The 17621-nt window shown below is 33.9% G+C and overlaps 2 protein-coding genes and 1 pseudogene across 2 annotated transcripts; 2 read left to right on the forward strand and 1 right to left on the reverse strand.

Annotated features, from left to right (window-relative positions):
• Positions 1-256: 256 nt before the first annotated feature.
• Positions 257-2521, reverse strand: LOC121252927 (nascent polypeptide-associated complex subunit beta-like). Its single transcript, XM_041152782.1, has 6 exons — positions 2381-2521; positions 2165-2232; positions 1837-1985; positions 1656-1712; positions 1268-1306; positions 257-613 (listed from the first exon to the last, which is right to left on the reverse strand). The coding sequence occupies exons 2-6, from the start codon at positions 2230-2232 to the stop codon at positions 450-452; spliced, it is 477 nt and encodes a 158-aa protein (XP_041008716.1). The 5' UTR covers positions 2381-2521; the 3' UTR covers positions 257-449.
• A 3794-nt stretch (positions 2522-6315) lies between these two features.
• On the forward strand, positions 6316-7936 carry LOC121252102 (annotated as a pseudogene).
• Positions 7937-11045: 3109 nt separating this feature from the next.
• On the forward strand, positions 11046-13030 carry LOC121253274 (protein LEAD-SENSITIVE 1-like). The gene is made up of 2 exons (XM_041153271.1): positions 11046-11252; positions 12121-13030. Exons 1-2 carry the CDS (start codon positions 11060-11062, stop codon positions 12768-12770), a joined length of 843 nt encoding a protein of 280 aa, XP_041009205.1. The 5' UTR covers positions 11046-11059; the 3' UTR covers positions 12771-13030.
• The last annotated feature ends 4591 nt before the right edge of the window (positions 13031-17621 follow it).

The raw sequence follows: 17621 nt of genomic DNA on the forward strand, positions 1-17621 counted from the left end.
TAAAATTCATCAAATTTTATATTTGACTAGACTTTTGATGAAGTCAATGCCAATACTCTCACGAAGGCCGAAAATTTGTAGGTTAATAATCTGTTGCGTGAGCGTCAACACCCAAATCCACCGAACCCATTCTTCTCAAACCTAAATTTAAAGTGCAAAGACATACGATATAAGTTATTTCATCTTCTCCACTAGAAGTTTATCACCAAAACTCTAACAGGCATCACATGCAGAAGACGAAAGAGCAACTGTGCAGTGTATGCAAGGGGCAACATCACTCAACAAAATGCCATACAAACGTTTCAAGTCTCGTGCCTACTACAATTCTTTCACTGAATTTGAAAAACATATCGAGAGAAGTGAGAGAAAACTATCCCAGGAGCCAAAAGGAAGAAAGAGAGACAGCAACACCAAGCAATATGATATTGGGAGCCATTCCCACACCCAGCCTAAGAAGCATGACTATCTTCCGCGGCAGTTTCAAAAGTTTCACCAGCAACAAGCTCTGGGACCTCGTCGTCGTCGTCATCTTGCGTTGGTTGTGCAGAAGTAGGCGGTTGCTGCTTTTGAAACTGCTCCGCAAGCTTCCTTAGATTTTCCAAGTTATCTGGCCCTGAAATTTGAAAACCGTGTGTCATGGACAATTAAGTTCAAATTCATTTCCAAAAACAAACTCAATTCAAAAAAGTCCAAATTCTGTCAAGACTGCTAAAAAGAATGTCATTTCCAACTAAATAATTGTCCCATGACATATAAGCTGATAATATTAATAGAATGCCTTGGGTTAAAATAGCCTCATATCTAAAATCAATCACTAAAATATTAGCACTGGAATGTATACATTATACCACTATTTATCCAACTTCTGTTCGACATTGGCAGAAAGCTACCGAGTGCAACAAAGATGGCAGTGCTGGGAATCAGTTACTCCTCAGGTAACGTTTAAACTACTTTGCACAAACTACTAGCTCACACTTGGGCTATGAAGCCCTCAAGAATACAATAAAATAAATGATTTGGGACCTTCCAAAGAAATAGATGGCAACACTGAATGCAAAAATGAATTTTTGGAGAGCCTTTTCCTGGTTTACTAGAAGTTTGTATGTAAAATTCATAACAAAAGGTATATACAGTATTTTTCCTAAGAATTAAAGGTAATCAATACACAGATCGGGATTCTGGTAGCTGATGGATACCAGTTGGCACCCTTTGAACAGAAAACAAGTACGATTTAACTGCAAGGAAAATAGAAATAATGATATCATACCAAGTTGGTTGATGATCCCTGGGAGAATATCTTGCAATTCTGAAACACAAAAATTCAAGTCTTTAGTTCCTGTGCATCAAAGATATTGAAGTAGTATATGTGCAATAGTGACAATCAGTGGCGAGAGTGCAATGCCAAGAACCATCTCTTTAAAAGAGTCTCAGAATGCCATTAAGGCTAGGTATATGGCATGAATGGAAATCTGGCAATGCTTAGAAAAAAATAAAAGACGCCCAAAAACACCACATCAATTAAATGAGCTAGCAACAATTCAGAAGTCCATGTTATTACTCAGCCTGAAAGAGCTAAAGATACAGAAAAATCCAGAAACGGAGGGAAAAGCGTTGTAGAAATTATAAAAGAAGAGGAGAAACGAATAAGAAATTACTTTTTGTTTGGGGAGAACCACTGACAACCCAAGTGTTGGCAGCAATTGAAGCTTGAACTGATATACAAGAAAGAAACATTATTAGTCATCAGTTACCAAAATTCAAAAGCATAAAAAAATTGTAGGATAAAAAATTAGGCTACACAATCCTAAAGGCAAAAATTTAGGTCAGTATACCAACCTTTGGGATTAAGAAACTGGATGACAGCATCGTCCTTGAAAATGTTAACTTCTTCAATGGCCGGGATGGTGTTAACCCCAATCCTCTTCAATGTACTCTGAAGCCTTTTATCATCAGTGGTGGTGGCTTTGTGGACAGCCTTCTTTTTTCTAAGTTCGAAAGCACAGACGAAACTTAATCAAACCGAAATTTTTTGTTGGTCATAAAAAGAAACTAACACAAACATTGCCGAATAAACTGAAGATATCCAAAGAGGAACCAAACAATATGACCATATATACATGTATATACATTTGGGAGCGAATTAAGAGGGAATCTGTTATCAGACCTTCGCATGCTTCCTTTTCCACCAGTGCGAACGGCACTAGCCATCTTCATGAGCCTCTCACGATCCATCTGAGCAGGGAGAATAGATTATGAGCAATATACTACTTTCAGTCCCAAAAAAATCCAATAAAAAAGTACGCACAGTTAAACAGAAACTGAAACACTAAGCAATCCTCAGAAATGGTATATACAGTTTCAGAGAGAAAAAAAGAAGCACCTTTGAGAAGTCTGAAGTGCCGAATAAAGAATTATGAAACGGAGAAGAGAAGAGAAGCACCAGAAGCCGGCGATATAGATAGAGGAAATGGGGTATATATATTAGGGTTTGGCTGGACCCATATATAATGTCTTTTCGTTAATGCCCTCTTTGCCCTCGCTTTAAACTGCCAATTTCCTTTTCATACCTCCAAATTCCAATTCCAATAAAATAATTTCCTGATTTTGGGAATAGCCCGTCAAGCACGCTCTAATTAGATTAGTTAATGTTGAAGGATATTTTTAATGAATGTAAGAAAATTTGATTTTTGGCTATTCTATTCACATGAATCTTCATATTAGAATATCTATCTTTTTATTATATAAAAATAAAATAATATAAAATGAATTTAATTTTGATTATTCACATCAAATCTTTACATTAAATTATATATTTATTCATTATATAGTAATGAATAATTAATAATTTTAAAAATATTTAATTTTTTTTAATTATTAATTTAATTTATTTTATCATATTTTGCTATTCTACCTATTATATATTAATTAATAATCATATTCTTATTAAATTAATATACCAATTATGATAAAAATATGTGATAGAAAGAAAGTGAGAGAGAAATAATTAATAAAATATGTATTTGATGTATGTACAGTAACCTTCAAATTTGAAAAAACTTTAGAAAGTCACTGCAGCTAAATTTTAAATATTTGAAATTTAGCTAATCCATTGTAAGCATATTTTGCTCTTTAATAGCTAAATACTCAATAAATTTAACTTTTAGCTAATTCAATAAGAATGCTCTAATATTATAAGGATCCATTCAAGTTCAAATTGGAAGCATTTTAATTTTTGGAGGAGTAATGATATCATGTCATTAACAATTTCTTAACAATTTCACTTATGGTGGACCAAAATGTTTTTGTTAGACTTCACAAAAATAAACTTATTTTAAATTGATATCTCAATTATAAAATTACTTTTATTAAATTTGACGTATCACATCATTTAGGTTCCGTTTTGATAGTGAGATGAGATGAGATTAAACAGTTTTAGATGAAAGTTAAAAGTTAAATAAAATATTATTATAATATTATTTTTTAATATTATTATTGTTTTAAAATTTGAAATAATTGAATGATTTATTATATTTTATATAAAAATTTTAAAAAATTATAATAATAAAGTAAGTAGAGATAAAATCATTTCTATATTTAAACGAGATGTTTACTTTCACGAAATCTCTTTGTAGTTACGTAGAGTGAGAATACTAATGGTGGGTTCATGCCTCTCTCGACTCGAGTATCGGGATGCTCATTCGGCCCCACTTTATATGGGCCGAGGCAAGCCACCACAACTGTTGTATTCGGTAATATTATGCTCTATTTGGTCTCTCCAATTTGTCTCGGCCCACGCCTATTCCGCTTGATTCTTGGATGGCAAACAGAATTCAATACCCTTCGACCTTCCCAGGTTATAGGTAGTGATCATAACCACTACTTGGAATGAAACATGATTTTCTCTACCCAATTCGCATGATGCCAGTACTTCCTTTCCACTCACACAGAGTCTATAGATTTTGCACATAATGCATCACCCACATATCCTCCCTCCTGCCCTTCCCCTACTTCAGGGTTGGAGGATCAGATCAAAGGTTAAAACCAAGAGGCCATTAAACTCCAAATCTAGCAATCTATGAAAAAATGGAAAAACACCAAGCATTAGCTTTTCGTTACTATTTGCCCATTAACACATCTTGACAATTTCATATATATATATATATTTATATATATATATATATATGTATATGTAGGATATATCCATAGTATGATACACATTCTGATACCTAGTTCTTGCAGGGATTAAACACGCACAGAATTTTCCCTTACTACCACAACCATTCTTATTGCAGTCAGTTTCTTGTATAGCAGTCCATCAATCCATAACCTACACCACCTAAATACGTCACCTTGTGAGGCTCCCAAACTTTTTCTCAGCTAGGAAGTCTCCCACTCCCAATGAACTACTGTTCCCCCAAGACCAGCCTATTTAGTAGTCTATAGATAACCCTAAATAGGATATTTCCATATTAAACATGACATTATAAATCAAAATAATACATTTAGAGTTCTATCAGTACACTATTTTCTTTTATAACTGGTCTGATCTTCACTATTGTTGTTACTTTCCATAGACAAACATCTAAAAGATAACCTCACCCTTCATGGAAAGAGATGACTTAACCTCAGCAGACAAACGTCTGAAAAACGAACTCTTTTTTTTAATTAATAATAAGAAAAGCAAAAATGAAAGAAATACAATATATATGAAAAATGACGGATTACAATTTGGACCAACTCTGGTAGACTTCAAAATCTGTGATGACGTGTGAGGGCAACACACTTGTCTCTTTTCAGTTACAAATATCAGACCTGAAATGTCTAATGATGGTGAGTCCAATGATCTAGCACGTGTGTCAATAAGAGCTGCCGGAATGGGTGGCGTGTGAGGACCACACGTAAATGTGGGCAGCGCGTGAGAACCACACGTGCAAAATCACCACTTTTGTCCAAACGATTTTCACTTTATGGATCTGCTTGTGTCGCGCGTGCCTCTCGGGAGTTGGTGAAAAGCTGTAAATCTATCTTTTTTCGACCTTGAAAAAAAAAACAATTAAACAAAAGAAACCTCCTCCAACAAAAATTAGATCTGGAGCTCTTGGTTTTTTAGAGAGAGAGAGAGCGGGGGAGAAGCATTCCACACCAAAATATAATAAATAATGCTACAATGCTGCCTCATTTTGATTGCTTATGTATTTAATTTTTTTAATTTTTTTTTACTGATTAAGGAAATAATTAATAATGTATTGGTGTATTTTTTAATATTTTAAAAATATTTAAATATGTTAAAAAAATGTAAAGTAAAAAGTAAAAAGTAAAATTTGTACCGCTGGCGCACTTCCCAAATCAAATATAATTGTGTGGGGGGGAACATAAATAGAAGTCTTAACACAGACGTATCATTATCATATGTTATACGATGAAAACGAAAGAATTGAAGAGGGTGTTACAACTTTTTTGGATAAACTTATAAGTTTCAAAAAAAAAAAAAAATTGTGATACACACAAACAGAGTCTCCTTTTGTTTAAAGAACTTAGTAACTTCGAAGAAAGCCTCGGTCAAGAAATTACAAGAATCGGAGATAAAAACATCAAGAATAACAACAACAACAAGTAGATCAACAAGAAACAATAAGAGAATAAAGAATAAGAAATACAAATAGAGATTACGTGGTTCGGCCCTAATGGCCTACATCCACGGCAGGAACAGCCTCAAAGATCATTCTTTATTGAGCAATCTTCAAAAGCCAATGTATCTACACAAGATCAAGCTAATACTGAGCCAAATACAAGCCTCAACACAACTTTCATTTCTCCCTCAGTAAACCCTAGCTTCTCTCTCCCTCTGTACAAAAGTTCTCATCTTTCTTTCGAAACGGCGAAACAATTGCTCAAAATGTAAAACAGTCCGTAACCCTAACACGGGAAAAGATGTATATATATATATATATACAAGAGATGGCTGCACGTGTCTTTGATCCAGCGGCTATTATTCGTAGAGACAGAAGGCCAAAAGGTGCTCACGTGAGTAGCACATGTTATTGCCTCTGCCTATCAGATAAGTGTCACTGCATATCACCAAGTGTCCCAACCTTTAATAAGCTGCATATACAAATATTAGAGTAATAAAGCAGAGATGGTAAAATAATTGACACAATATTCACAAAACTTTTTTGTTTAAAAAGGGGTGCGCAGATGCCAAGCAAACTACTGCATTTGAGGGGTTGCACTTGCATCCCCGTTGCCTGCTTCCTTCGTCTGTGGATTATAATCCTCCATCATCTCGCTCTCTCTCTCTCTCAGAGATCGAAGGAGATGGGAGGGCTGTCAAACAAGATCGAGAGGGAGCTTTTGAAACCGGGGGATCACATCTACTCTTGGAGGCACGGCTATATCTACGCCCACCATGGTCACGCCTTCCCCTCCCTTTTCTTTTCCTTCTCTTTTTTCAAGTTTATGAAGTTTACATTTTGTTTATTACTTGTGCATTTCATGGATATTTTTGTGCTAATTATTCATCTCTAAAAGAGTTACTGCTTAATCAGCTTATCTCACTGTACTTACAATTCTGGGAACCATACCTCATCTGTTTCTGGAGAGAACAACAAGACAAATTTTTTGAGTGGAGAAGCAAAACAAACGTCGTCCTCTTATTTATATCTTAATTTCCCTTTGTTATACATTAATGGTTCTACTAAATATATGTTTAAAGCATTGGGGATGCGTTTCTATATTTGTTTACAGTTGTTATGACCATGCAGCGAAATCTTATTAAAATAGCTAACGATTTACCTTCTTAGGAATTTTGATTTTCCAGCATTAACCGTTTTTCAAAGTTGGACTTAATATCTGCAGAATTGACTCTTCACAACAACAAGGCTATACCATGTTTATTACATTTCAAATCTTTATCTTTGTTTCTCCATTTCCTACTCCTGTGATGATAGATCTTGAATTTAAGCCATGATCTCCCCCTTCCCCCACTCCTCCCTTTTGACATTCACTCTATTGAAGAACTATGTCTCTGTCAAGCAGTGCATATTTTTTTTTTAATATCCAAATAGGTGTGTAGGGGAAATTGGACTTATGAAAAAAAAAAAGTGTAGGGAAACATGTCCATTGATTGACAATGGCTGAGAATGTAGAGGTTATAGAGTCGTGAAAACTCCAAAAAAATTATGCAAGATACTTTTGTGATAGCTTCTGGTGCCCATAATTGACATGCGGTGATGGACTTTTTCCCCCTATTTCATGTTTTCATTTTCTTAGTTCTCTATTGTTTTTTTTTTTTGTTTTTTTGTACCCTGTAATAACAGGGATATATGTCGGCGAGGGAAATGTTATCCACTTTACTAGTGGTCCAGGCCAGAAGAGTGGAAAAGGAACTGTGCTAGACAGCATCAGTGTGAGCTCAGCATCTTCCTCTCGTCCCATGGACAATCCTTGCCCAATCTGTGGAGATCAATCGAATCTCAATGGAGTCATCACTTATTGTCTAGATTGTTTTCTTTCGGGTGGAAATCTGTACCGTTTTGAGTATGGTGTCACATCCGCATTCTTTCTTGCCCAAGTTCGTGGAGGTACCTGCACTCTTGCTTCATCTGATCCACCAGAAGATGTTATTCACCGTGCTGAATATCTCCTACAGAAGGGCTTTGGTTCCTATGATGTTTTCAAGAACAACTGCTAAGACTTTGCCATATATTGCAAAACAGGTTTACTTGTGTTCGGTAGCATCAGCGTGGGACGAAGTGGACAGGTGGCATCCTGTCGTGCTGCTGCTGAGGCTGTAATTTTAACCGACTATGCAGGGGATGGTTTTGCCCGTCGTTATTGTGCCGGTCGTTTATATTCCGATATTGGAGCACGCAGTGATGTCCAAAAAGTTGATGTGGAGAGTCTTGTTGAGAGGTTAAAGTGGAGAGTCTTCTTTTGAGTTTGGCAGGAAGAATTTGCAAGGTGGTTGTAATAATTTGATTGCTGCAAATGTCAAAGAAATATATAATGCTTTGCTTTTTCTGGGCATTGTTTAAGGTTGTCATTGCTAGTGTGTAAATTGGCTCGCTACTTGATACCATTGCTCCTTGTTAATTATTGGTTCGTAATTTTTAATGAAGCGAAGCAGTGAGGACACCAGAGGAGTAAGGGTTTTGCTTGAAGGAGAAAGAGTAAGATGAGATGAAGAGCGTTTTGCAGGGCCTGGCGTCGGCGGAGATTTCTGAGACGGAAAGGATGACCAATTGGAGGAGGAGGAGACACTGTGTATGAATCCATGGCCTTGGAAATTTGGATTGCGCTCCCTCCCTCCTCCGTCAATGCCAATGGTAATTGTGTTGCAAATAAAACGTCTTCTATTTCTGTTTAAAAGAGAAAAAAAGTCTATCTTAATTGAAAAATATTACTTTGTTCACTCAATTTGTCTCTTCATGTATTTTATTTTTTATTTTTTTCATTTACTTAATAGTTAAAGAAATGATTATTAGTGTATTAATATATTTTTTTTATATTTTAAAATAATAAAAAAATTGGAAAAAAATAAAATGGTGATTTCGGTCTAGTGGTAAGTTGGAATGATCTATTTTGAGTGGCAGAGTAGTACCGCTCATCTTATCATTCTTTGGCCCACGGATTATACATATTTTAGATTTTAAATTTCAATTTAATATTGATTTTATTTAATATAAAAATTATTATCGATCATTATTTTAACTAACATTCTTTCCTCATATATTAAATGAGTAAAAAATTACTTTTCTTTTACATATTTATAAATTATTTGATAACAAATCCGAATATACAAAAAGACTAATAATGGGCATTACTAGAGCCATCGACGGTGGCTCCGATGTGGGCTGCCCACCGAGAAGGTCATTTTCTTTTTTAATATTTTTAAACATTTTATTTTAAAAATATACAATCATAATATCATTAATAAATAATTACTTAATCACTAAATGAAAAAGGTATTGGTATAAATATTCGGGATCCGCAATGGGACCCGAAGCATTTCTTATATTTAGGCCTCGTTTGTTTTCAGGAAACATCTCATCTTATCTCACTTTATCATTACAATTTTTCCAAATTCTCACATAAAATAAAATAAACAATTCAACTTTTTCAAATCTCAAAACAAAAATAATATTAAAAAATATATTTTAACAATATTTTATTTAATTTTTTAACTTTAATCTCATCTCATCTCATCTCATCTCTAAAAACAAACGAGCCCTAAGAGTTACAAAATGAGGAGCATTGTTAAATTAAAAATATCCTTTAAGAGCGAAAAACTGGAGAGAATACAATAGCTCCTCGCTTGGATAAAAACAAGTAAAGAAAAAAAAGGTCAAATGTGAAAAATAAAATCCAAACAAGATTAGGTTACTAAAGTTAGAATGAAAATAGTTCTCTCCTTCAAACTATAACCCAATTGCCATATTTTCTCCTGATAATAGAAAACTGTTTTTCTATATACAGTCTGTAGTTACAATTGGCATGCAGTCATCCATGTCACGTCAAATTTAAAATAAATTATTCCTCTCTCATCAGCTCGGTCTTTCCCTCTCATCAGCTCCAGTAGCTTAGTCTCTCCCTCTCCTCAGCTCTCTCATCTCTCTCATTAGCTCGGTCTCTCTTTTATCAATTGTCTCCATGTTAGTTACGTTTGCACGCCGTTTACACCAGGTGCTTGCAATAAGCGTTCTTCAATAAAAAATGAATAGAATTGTTAACGCTCCTTAAAAACACGCCCGCACCCCCGGGGGTAGGGGTGGGCGGATTAAAACTAACCATAAAAATATAACAAATTAAAATAAATTTTATCCAAACTAATGAAAATATTTGTGTAAAAAACGCATGATTGATATTCCTTAACAAAATTTGATTTACATAATTAAAAATTTTAAAATTTTCCATTCAACACCAAAATATTTTTTAAGGGAAGCTGTCATCATTCATTCATCAAATAAACTTACATCCATGATTGGATACATTCTGAGATATCATCATATTAAACATGACATCATAAACCAAAATAATGTATTTGGAGCTCCACTAGTACACTATTTTCTTTTGTGATTGTCTAGTCTTCACTATTGTTGTTACTCTCTACAGACAAATGTCCAAAAGATAACACTCTCTACCTAAACAGAGACTCAAACTCAACAGACAAATGTCTGTGAGACAAACTCTTTTTTCTTTTTTTTTTTAAATTAATAATAAGGAAACTAAAAAGAAAAGAGGTAAGATAGATGCGAAAAATGACAGATTATAGTTTGAACCAACTCTGGTAGACTTCAGAATCTGTGATGGCCTATGAAGGCAATACACTTATCTCTTTTGAGCCACAAAGGTCGGATTTGAAATGTCTGGTGGTGGTGAGTTCGGTAATCTGGCGCGTGTGTCAAGAAAAGTTGTCGGAATGGGTGGCGCATGAGGACTACACGTAGTGATTTTTGTAAAACCACCACTTTTTTCAGAACAATTTTCGACCTGAGAATTTATTTGTGTCGCGCGTGTCTTTCGAGAGTTGCCAGAAATCTATAAATCTGTCTTTTTCAACCTTTAAGGAAGTAAAAAAAATTAAGTAAATGAAGCCTCTTCCGGCAAAAATTAGAACTGGAGTTTTTTAGATAGAGAGAGAGAGAGGGGAGGAGCATTCGCACCAAAATATAATTAATAATGTTATTATGTCGCCTTATTTTTACAGCTTATGCTTTTAATTTTTTTTTAATTTTTTGTTTTATTTACTGATTAAAAAAATGATTATTAATATATTGATATATTTTTATATATTTTTTAAAAATATTTAAATATGTCAAAAAAATATAAAGAAAAGAGTAAAATTTGTACCGGCGGACGGCACACTAGTACAAATTTAAAAAGAAAAAGAAAAAAGTAAAAAAAGTAAAACTGGGCACACTAGTACTATCCAAAAATTTTTTTGGTTGGGGGACCAAAATATAATTAGAAGTCTTAACACAGACGTATTATTATCATATGTTATACGATGAAAAAGAAAGAATTGAAGAGGGTGTTACAACTTTTTTTTGTTTAAAAAGGAATGCGTAGAGGCCAAGCAAGCTACTGCATTTCAGGAGTTGCATCCCCGTCGCCTTCTAGAATCCCCCATCCCCTCTCTCTCTCTCTCAGATCGAAGGAGATGGGAGTGCTGTCGAACAAGATCGAGAGGGAGAATTTGAAACCGGGGGATCACATCTACTCTTGGAGGCACGCCTATATCTACGCCCACCATGGTCACGCCTTCTTCCCTTTTCTTTTCCTTCTCTTTTTTCAAGTTTATGAAGTCTACATTTTGTTTATTACTTATGCATTTCATGGATATTGTTGTGCTAATTATTCATCTTTAAAAGAGTTACTGCTTAATCAGCTTATCTCACTGTAATTACAATTCTGGGAACCATACCTCATGATCTGTTTCTGGAGAGAACAAAAAGACAAATTTTTTGAGTGGAGAAGCAAAACAAACGCCGTCCTCTTATTTATATCTTAATTTCCCTCGTTATACATTAATGGTTCTACTAAATATATGTTTAAAGCATTGGGGATGCGTTTCTATATTTGTTTGCAGTTGTTATGACAATGCAGCGAAATCTTATTAAAATAGCTAACCATTTACCTTCTTAAGAATTTTGATTTTCCAGCATTAAACTTAATATCTGCAGAATTGACTCTTCACAACAAGGCTATACCGTGTTTATTGCATTTCAAATCTTTATCTTTGTTTCTCCATTTCCCACTCCTGTGATGATAGATCTTGAATTTAAGCATTGATCTCCCCCTCCCCCCACTCCTCCCTTTTGACATTTACTCTATCTGTCAAGCAGTGCATATTTGTTTTTTAATATCCAAATAGGTGTGTAGGGGAAATTGGACTTATGAAAAAAAAAGTGTAGGGAAACATGTCCATTGATTGACAATGGCTGAGAATGTAGAGGTTATAGAGTCGTGAAAACTCGAAAAAAAATGATGCAAGATACTTTTGTGATAGCTTCTGGTGCCCATAATTGACATGCGGCGATGGACTTTTTCCCCTATTTCATGTTTTCATTTTCTCAGTTCTCTATTGTTTTTTTTTCTTTTTTTGTTACCCTGTAATAACAGGGATATATGTCGGCGAGGGAAATGTTATCCACTTTACTAATGGTCCAGGCGGCCAGGATATTGGAATAGGATTTGTGCTAGACCGCATCATTGTGAGCTCAGCACCTTGCTATAAATCCTATCCTTCCGTGGACATTCCTTGCTCAAGCTGTGGAGATCAATCGAAACTCAATGGAGTCATTACTTCTTGTATAGATTGTTTTCTTTCGGGTGGAAATCTGTACCGTTTTGAGTATGGTGTCTCACGAGCATTCTTTCTTGCCAAAGTTCGTGGAGGTACCTGCACTCTTGCTCCATCTGATCCACCAGAAGGTGTTATTCACCGTGCTAAATATCTCCTTCAGAATGACTTTGGTTCCTATGATGTTTCCAAGAACAACTGCGAAGACTTTGCCATATATTGCAAAACAGGTTTGATTGTGTTCAGTAGCATCGGCGTGGGAGGAAGTGGACAGGCGTCATCCTTTCGAGCTGCTGCTAAGGCTGGAATTTCTTTTTCACTACGATATCTCACTACCAGTTTTAGCGGCTTGACAGTGGTTGGTTTTGGCATGTATTGTGTCGGTCGTTTAGATTCCGATATTGGAGTACGCAGTGATGTCCAAAAAGTTGCTGTGGAGAGTCTTGTTGAGATGTTTAAGCGGGGCTAATCTTTTGAGTTTGGCAGGAAGCATTTGCAAGGTGGTTGTAATAATTTGATTGCTGCAAATGTCAAATGCATATATAATGCTTTGCATTTTTCTGGGCATTGTTTAAGGTTGTGATTGCAAGTGTGTAAATTGGCTCGCTACTTGATACCATTGCTCCTCGTTAATTATCGGTTTGTAATTTTTAATGTAGCGAACCAGTTATGCTTTTCTATGAAACGATGAATTAATGCAGCCTTTCTATGGCATTCCGTCCGTTGTCATTCTGCTTCTTATCTTGAGGCCCTGAGGGTCATGCATGCATGGATATTCAGTTGTGAACTCATTTTTAACCATTGGAGATTCGTAGGCATTCAAATCAAAATGTTTACCCCAATATCTCATGAGTTTATAATCTGTTTGATTCTATTGAGGACCTTTCATATTCGGATAGAGGCCTTCTCTCCTAACCTGCTGCTTTGGGAAGCTTTTAATGGATGAAATGTGAAATGATACTTGTAATTTTATAGTGTGTGTGTTTTGTGTACTTCCTTTGAAAATATTGAGTAAATCTAAGATTCATATGAAAAAATTATTTTTTAATAGTGAGTTTCATTTTTTTTCAAAATGATTACATGCGCGGGACTTATACATCCTAAATTGTATCTAACATTACTCGTTTCAAATATGTGTCCTTATATATATATATATCAAGTCATGCTACACAAAAGTTTTACACTCTATACATCACTTAAAAATATGTAATTTTACTTTTTTATCCTCATAATTCATGAGGGTAAAATAATAAAATCACATGTTTTAAAATAGTATGTAAAAGTGTGGACTTATGTTTAGAATTTTTTGATTATTCTGATATGAAATATATATTATTCATTTATCGTGTCTAATTTCACTAGACCCACATTTTATCCTTAAAAGGACATGCATAAATTCAATGTATATTTTGACCATATATTTTGCTTGCAAGGATTCTTAAAATCAAAAACAAAGTTATTATATATTTTTAAAACATGGATGACTAGGTATTTTCATTCTATCATCAAATATAATATCATTGAGATTTTTATATAAACACAAAGTTTTATAATATGACATCCTTGACCAGATATTGAGATTACCAAATAATTCATCCAATTAGAGGCATCTTATGTTTGTAAATGATTATAATATAATTAAATTAATATTAATATTTATCACATTTATTAAATATTAAATATTAATATTAATTATATTATAATTAACTTAATAATTAATATTCTAATTAATATTAACTAATTAAATTATTTTTATCACATTTTGTATTTAATAATAATAAATCAAACCAAATTTCTTAATTACTAAAAATACCTACATATTTTGTGAGAGGGATGAGAATTGAATATTTTCATGTTTGGCTAACTTACTGTTCACCTACAAATTTGGTGAATTATTGTAGCTGAAGTTCAAATTTTTATATATATGCCTAATCCAATGTGGTGGTTTTTTGGCACATATTGATTGAAGTTTAACTATCTTTGAACTTTAGCTAAGCCAATAAGAATGCTTTAAGGCATGATCAGATCAGATAACCCTATAGACTACTGTATGTTTGGGGCATGGGATGAGATAGAAAATTTTCATCTCATCATTATAAATTTCTCAAGCTCTCACACAAAATATAATAAACAATTCAACTTTTTCAAATCTAAATTTAACTTTTTCAAATCTCAATTTAACTTTTTTAAATTTTAAAATAATAATAATATTTAAAAATAATATTTTAAATTTTTATCTAAAATAAAAAATCCTCATCCCACACCCCAATCCTACAAGTGCCCTAGTAAAAAAACAAGAGAAATGCTGGTGATTGTGATAACGATATTTTTTTCCACTTCAACAAACATAACCCACAAATTACAACTGATCCTGAAACTTGCAATTTTTGAAAAGGCTCTCTCCTGCTAAGGCTGCAACTCCATTGACCAAACCTTACCAATGTTTGGCAATCTGGGAACTCAGAACATGTAATCATAAGTAGCTCAAAACTGGAGGGAAATAGGAAGATAGCAAATTAATAGCCACAATCTAATATACTGCACGTTTATCACCATTCTAGAGGTAATTAGCAAAGTTGAAATTGAATGCGATCTCAACTACAAAATCAAACCTTGATAAATATATCGCTAAAACAGACCTGAGATCAAATTCATCTGGAGTTTCACCTGATTCAACTATGGCATCCTAACACATTAAACATCATAATGTTAAAAAGTGGAGAGAAATAAATAGATAAACGGCATTATAAAACAAAATAAACAAAAAAAGAACAATATCACGAAGGATGGGATTATAGACCACACATAGAACAGTGAAGTTGTAAATTGATAGATACAGACCACACAAATAGTACTTTTTCCCTCTTTTTTTTTTTTTTAATCATTAGTGATTCTAGACAATTCACCCCGGGACAGAACTATAATTTGGTGTCTGGGATACGATGGATAAAGTGTGCAATATGTGTTAGTATAAATAATATATACTTTTTGTACGTGATTATATAAAAAAAATAATCATACCTAATAAAATTATACAATTATTTCCAGTTTACTCATATTTTTTTAAGCTTTAAGAAAAATTTATGGATCAATAATAAATCTAAAAAAGTATCTAATAATATACAAGTCGTTAGATTTTTATTGTATAATTATATTACTATTAATAAATGAAAAAAAAAGCATGTGAATAACTAATAAATTCTTCACACACTCTCTCTATCTATCTAGAAACATCTCATCAATTATCTAGTTAGATAAATTTGCTGCCTCCCGTATGCAAGAATATTTCGAATTTGTTTTAACTATTAGATAAACTCTCTTGAAACTTCTAGCTGGTTAACTAATTAATATGTGCTTAAAAACATCTCAAATGTTGTAAAAGAATATTATATATAGGTGATAGGCAAGAAACTCAATGAAATTGAGAATAACCCAGATGAGAATAAAAAAATAAAAAAAAAATTATGTAACTATGTAAGCTCAAAAATATAAGAAAAACTTATATGATATAAATGATATGAAACTAAATAAACCGCACAATGCACACCAAAGACAAATAAAGAGAGATAGAGATGTCAAATCAAAACTATTATGTTAATGAAATTAAAGACATTTGACTGATATACTGTGTGTTTGAGTGTTGAGGGCAATCTTATTATACAATATATAAGACTAATTTTTAAAACTACTGCTCCCAATCTCCAACATAATTCCGCCCCTGAACCCACCCTTAGAGCACTTCCAATAGATGTTCTATAATATATTTTTCTTTAAAATATAAAGAAATTCTCCTAAAAGTGCCCTCCAATGGATCTTGTATTACATCTTTCATTTTACATTCTGCTATAGTAGCATGCTAGATGTGGAGGGAACTATTCATCCTTGTAAACATTTTAAATTAGTTTTTCTATCTTGCTATTTGATTTTCCTCATTTCTTCAAAAGATATTTATTTTTATTTCAGATCCTCTCTCTCATTCCTACACTTTATTCTTTGCTCGACCCTAAAGACAAAATTTGAAATTGAATTAATCTATTCTTTTTTATTTTTTCAATTAATTTATACTCTGCTTTAATTTATAAATTTGGATTAATTTAAAATAGAATATAATTATATGACATTGTATATGTCATATTATTTATTGCAAATATCAAAAGATTTGAGTTGAGGATATTATTAATAGATAGAGAAAATATTTGAAAATAAATAAAAAAATATTAAAAAATATAATATTTAAATGATATGAATAAAAAATAGATAAATTGATATATGATATATTATAAATATTAGTATGTAAAATAAAAAAAAATAGATTTTAATAATGTATTTTGAAGGAAAAGATAAAGAATCATTGAGGGGGCTCTTAGACTCACAAGCTCCATCAACCCTACTTTTTATTAATGGTGAAGTTTGAACTATGCACTCTCATGCCACTTGCTTGGCCGAGGCAGGGGCGGATGCGGGTGCGGGCACAGAATCAACTGCCGGAATTTTCATGTATCCCATCTTCTTGGGGCTGAACTCATTGTCTTCGTGGCGGTCGTTTTCGGCAGAATAGGGAGAGCCGTAGCGGAGGTCGTAGAAGCGGTTGGAGAAGAGGGACCATGCCAGGTACAAGGTGACGGACATGAGGCCCCACAACCGACACCGAAGAGTAGAGCCAGCACCACGCTCATCATATCCTTGGTGCGGTCCCGAAGCGAGCTGAAGTCGTAGGAGGAGGACAAAGACTTCTTCAACCCCAACCCGTACGCCATGTCGTCCCGCTGGATCAGACGATCCCGCACCTCATCCTCGGCCGGAAAGATGAAGACATCGGAGGGGAATGCCCGATCGAACGTGGTCCTGGGGTTGAAGCGGCTGATCTCGGTTACGTCAGTGATGACACCAGAGGAGGAAGGGTTTTGCTTGAAGGAGAAAGAGTAGGATCATGAGATGAAGAGCGTTTTGCAGGGCCTGGCGTCGGCGGAGATTACTAAGACGGAGAGGATGACTAATTGGAGGAGACACTGTGTGGATGAAGCCATGCCTTGAATTTTTGAATTTTTCGTGGTCTCCGTCTATGCGTTTTTTTTTTTTTTTCCTCTTCTTTCGCGATTAGTTGCGGAGGAATTGGAAATTTGGATTTCTGCCTCTCGCCCTTCCTCCGTCGATGTCAATGGTAATGTGTTGCAAATAAAACCTCTCCTAATTTTTTTTTTTGAAGTCTATCCTATTTTTATCAGTATTACCATCCTTTAGCCCACGGATTATACCTATTTTAGATTTTAAATTTCAACTTAATATTGATTTTATTTAATATAAAAATTATTATCTATCA

The sequence above is a fragment of the Juglans microcarpa x Juglans regia genome, chromosome 2S (genome assembly GCF_004785595.1).
Source record: "Juglans microcarpa x Juglans regia isolate MS1-56 chromosome 2S, Jm3101_v1.0, whole genome shotgun sequence".
Lineage (NCBI taxonomy): Eukaryota > Viridiplantae > Streptophyta > Magnoliopsida > Fagales > Juglandaceae > Juglans > Juglans microcarpa x Juglans regia.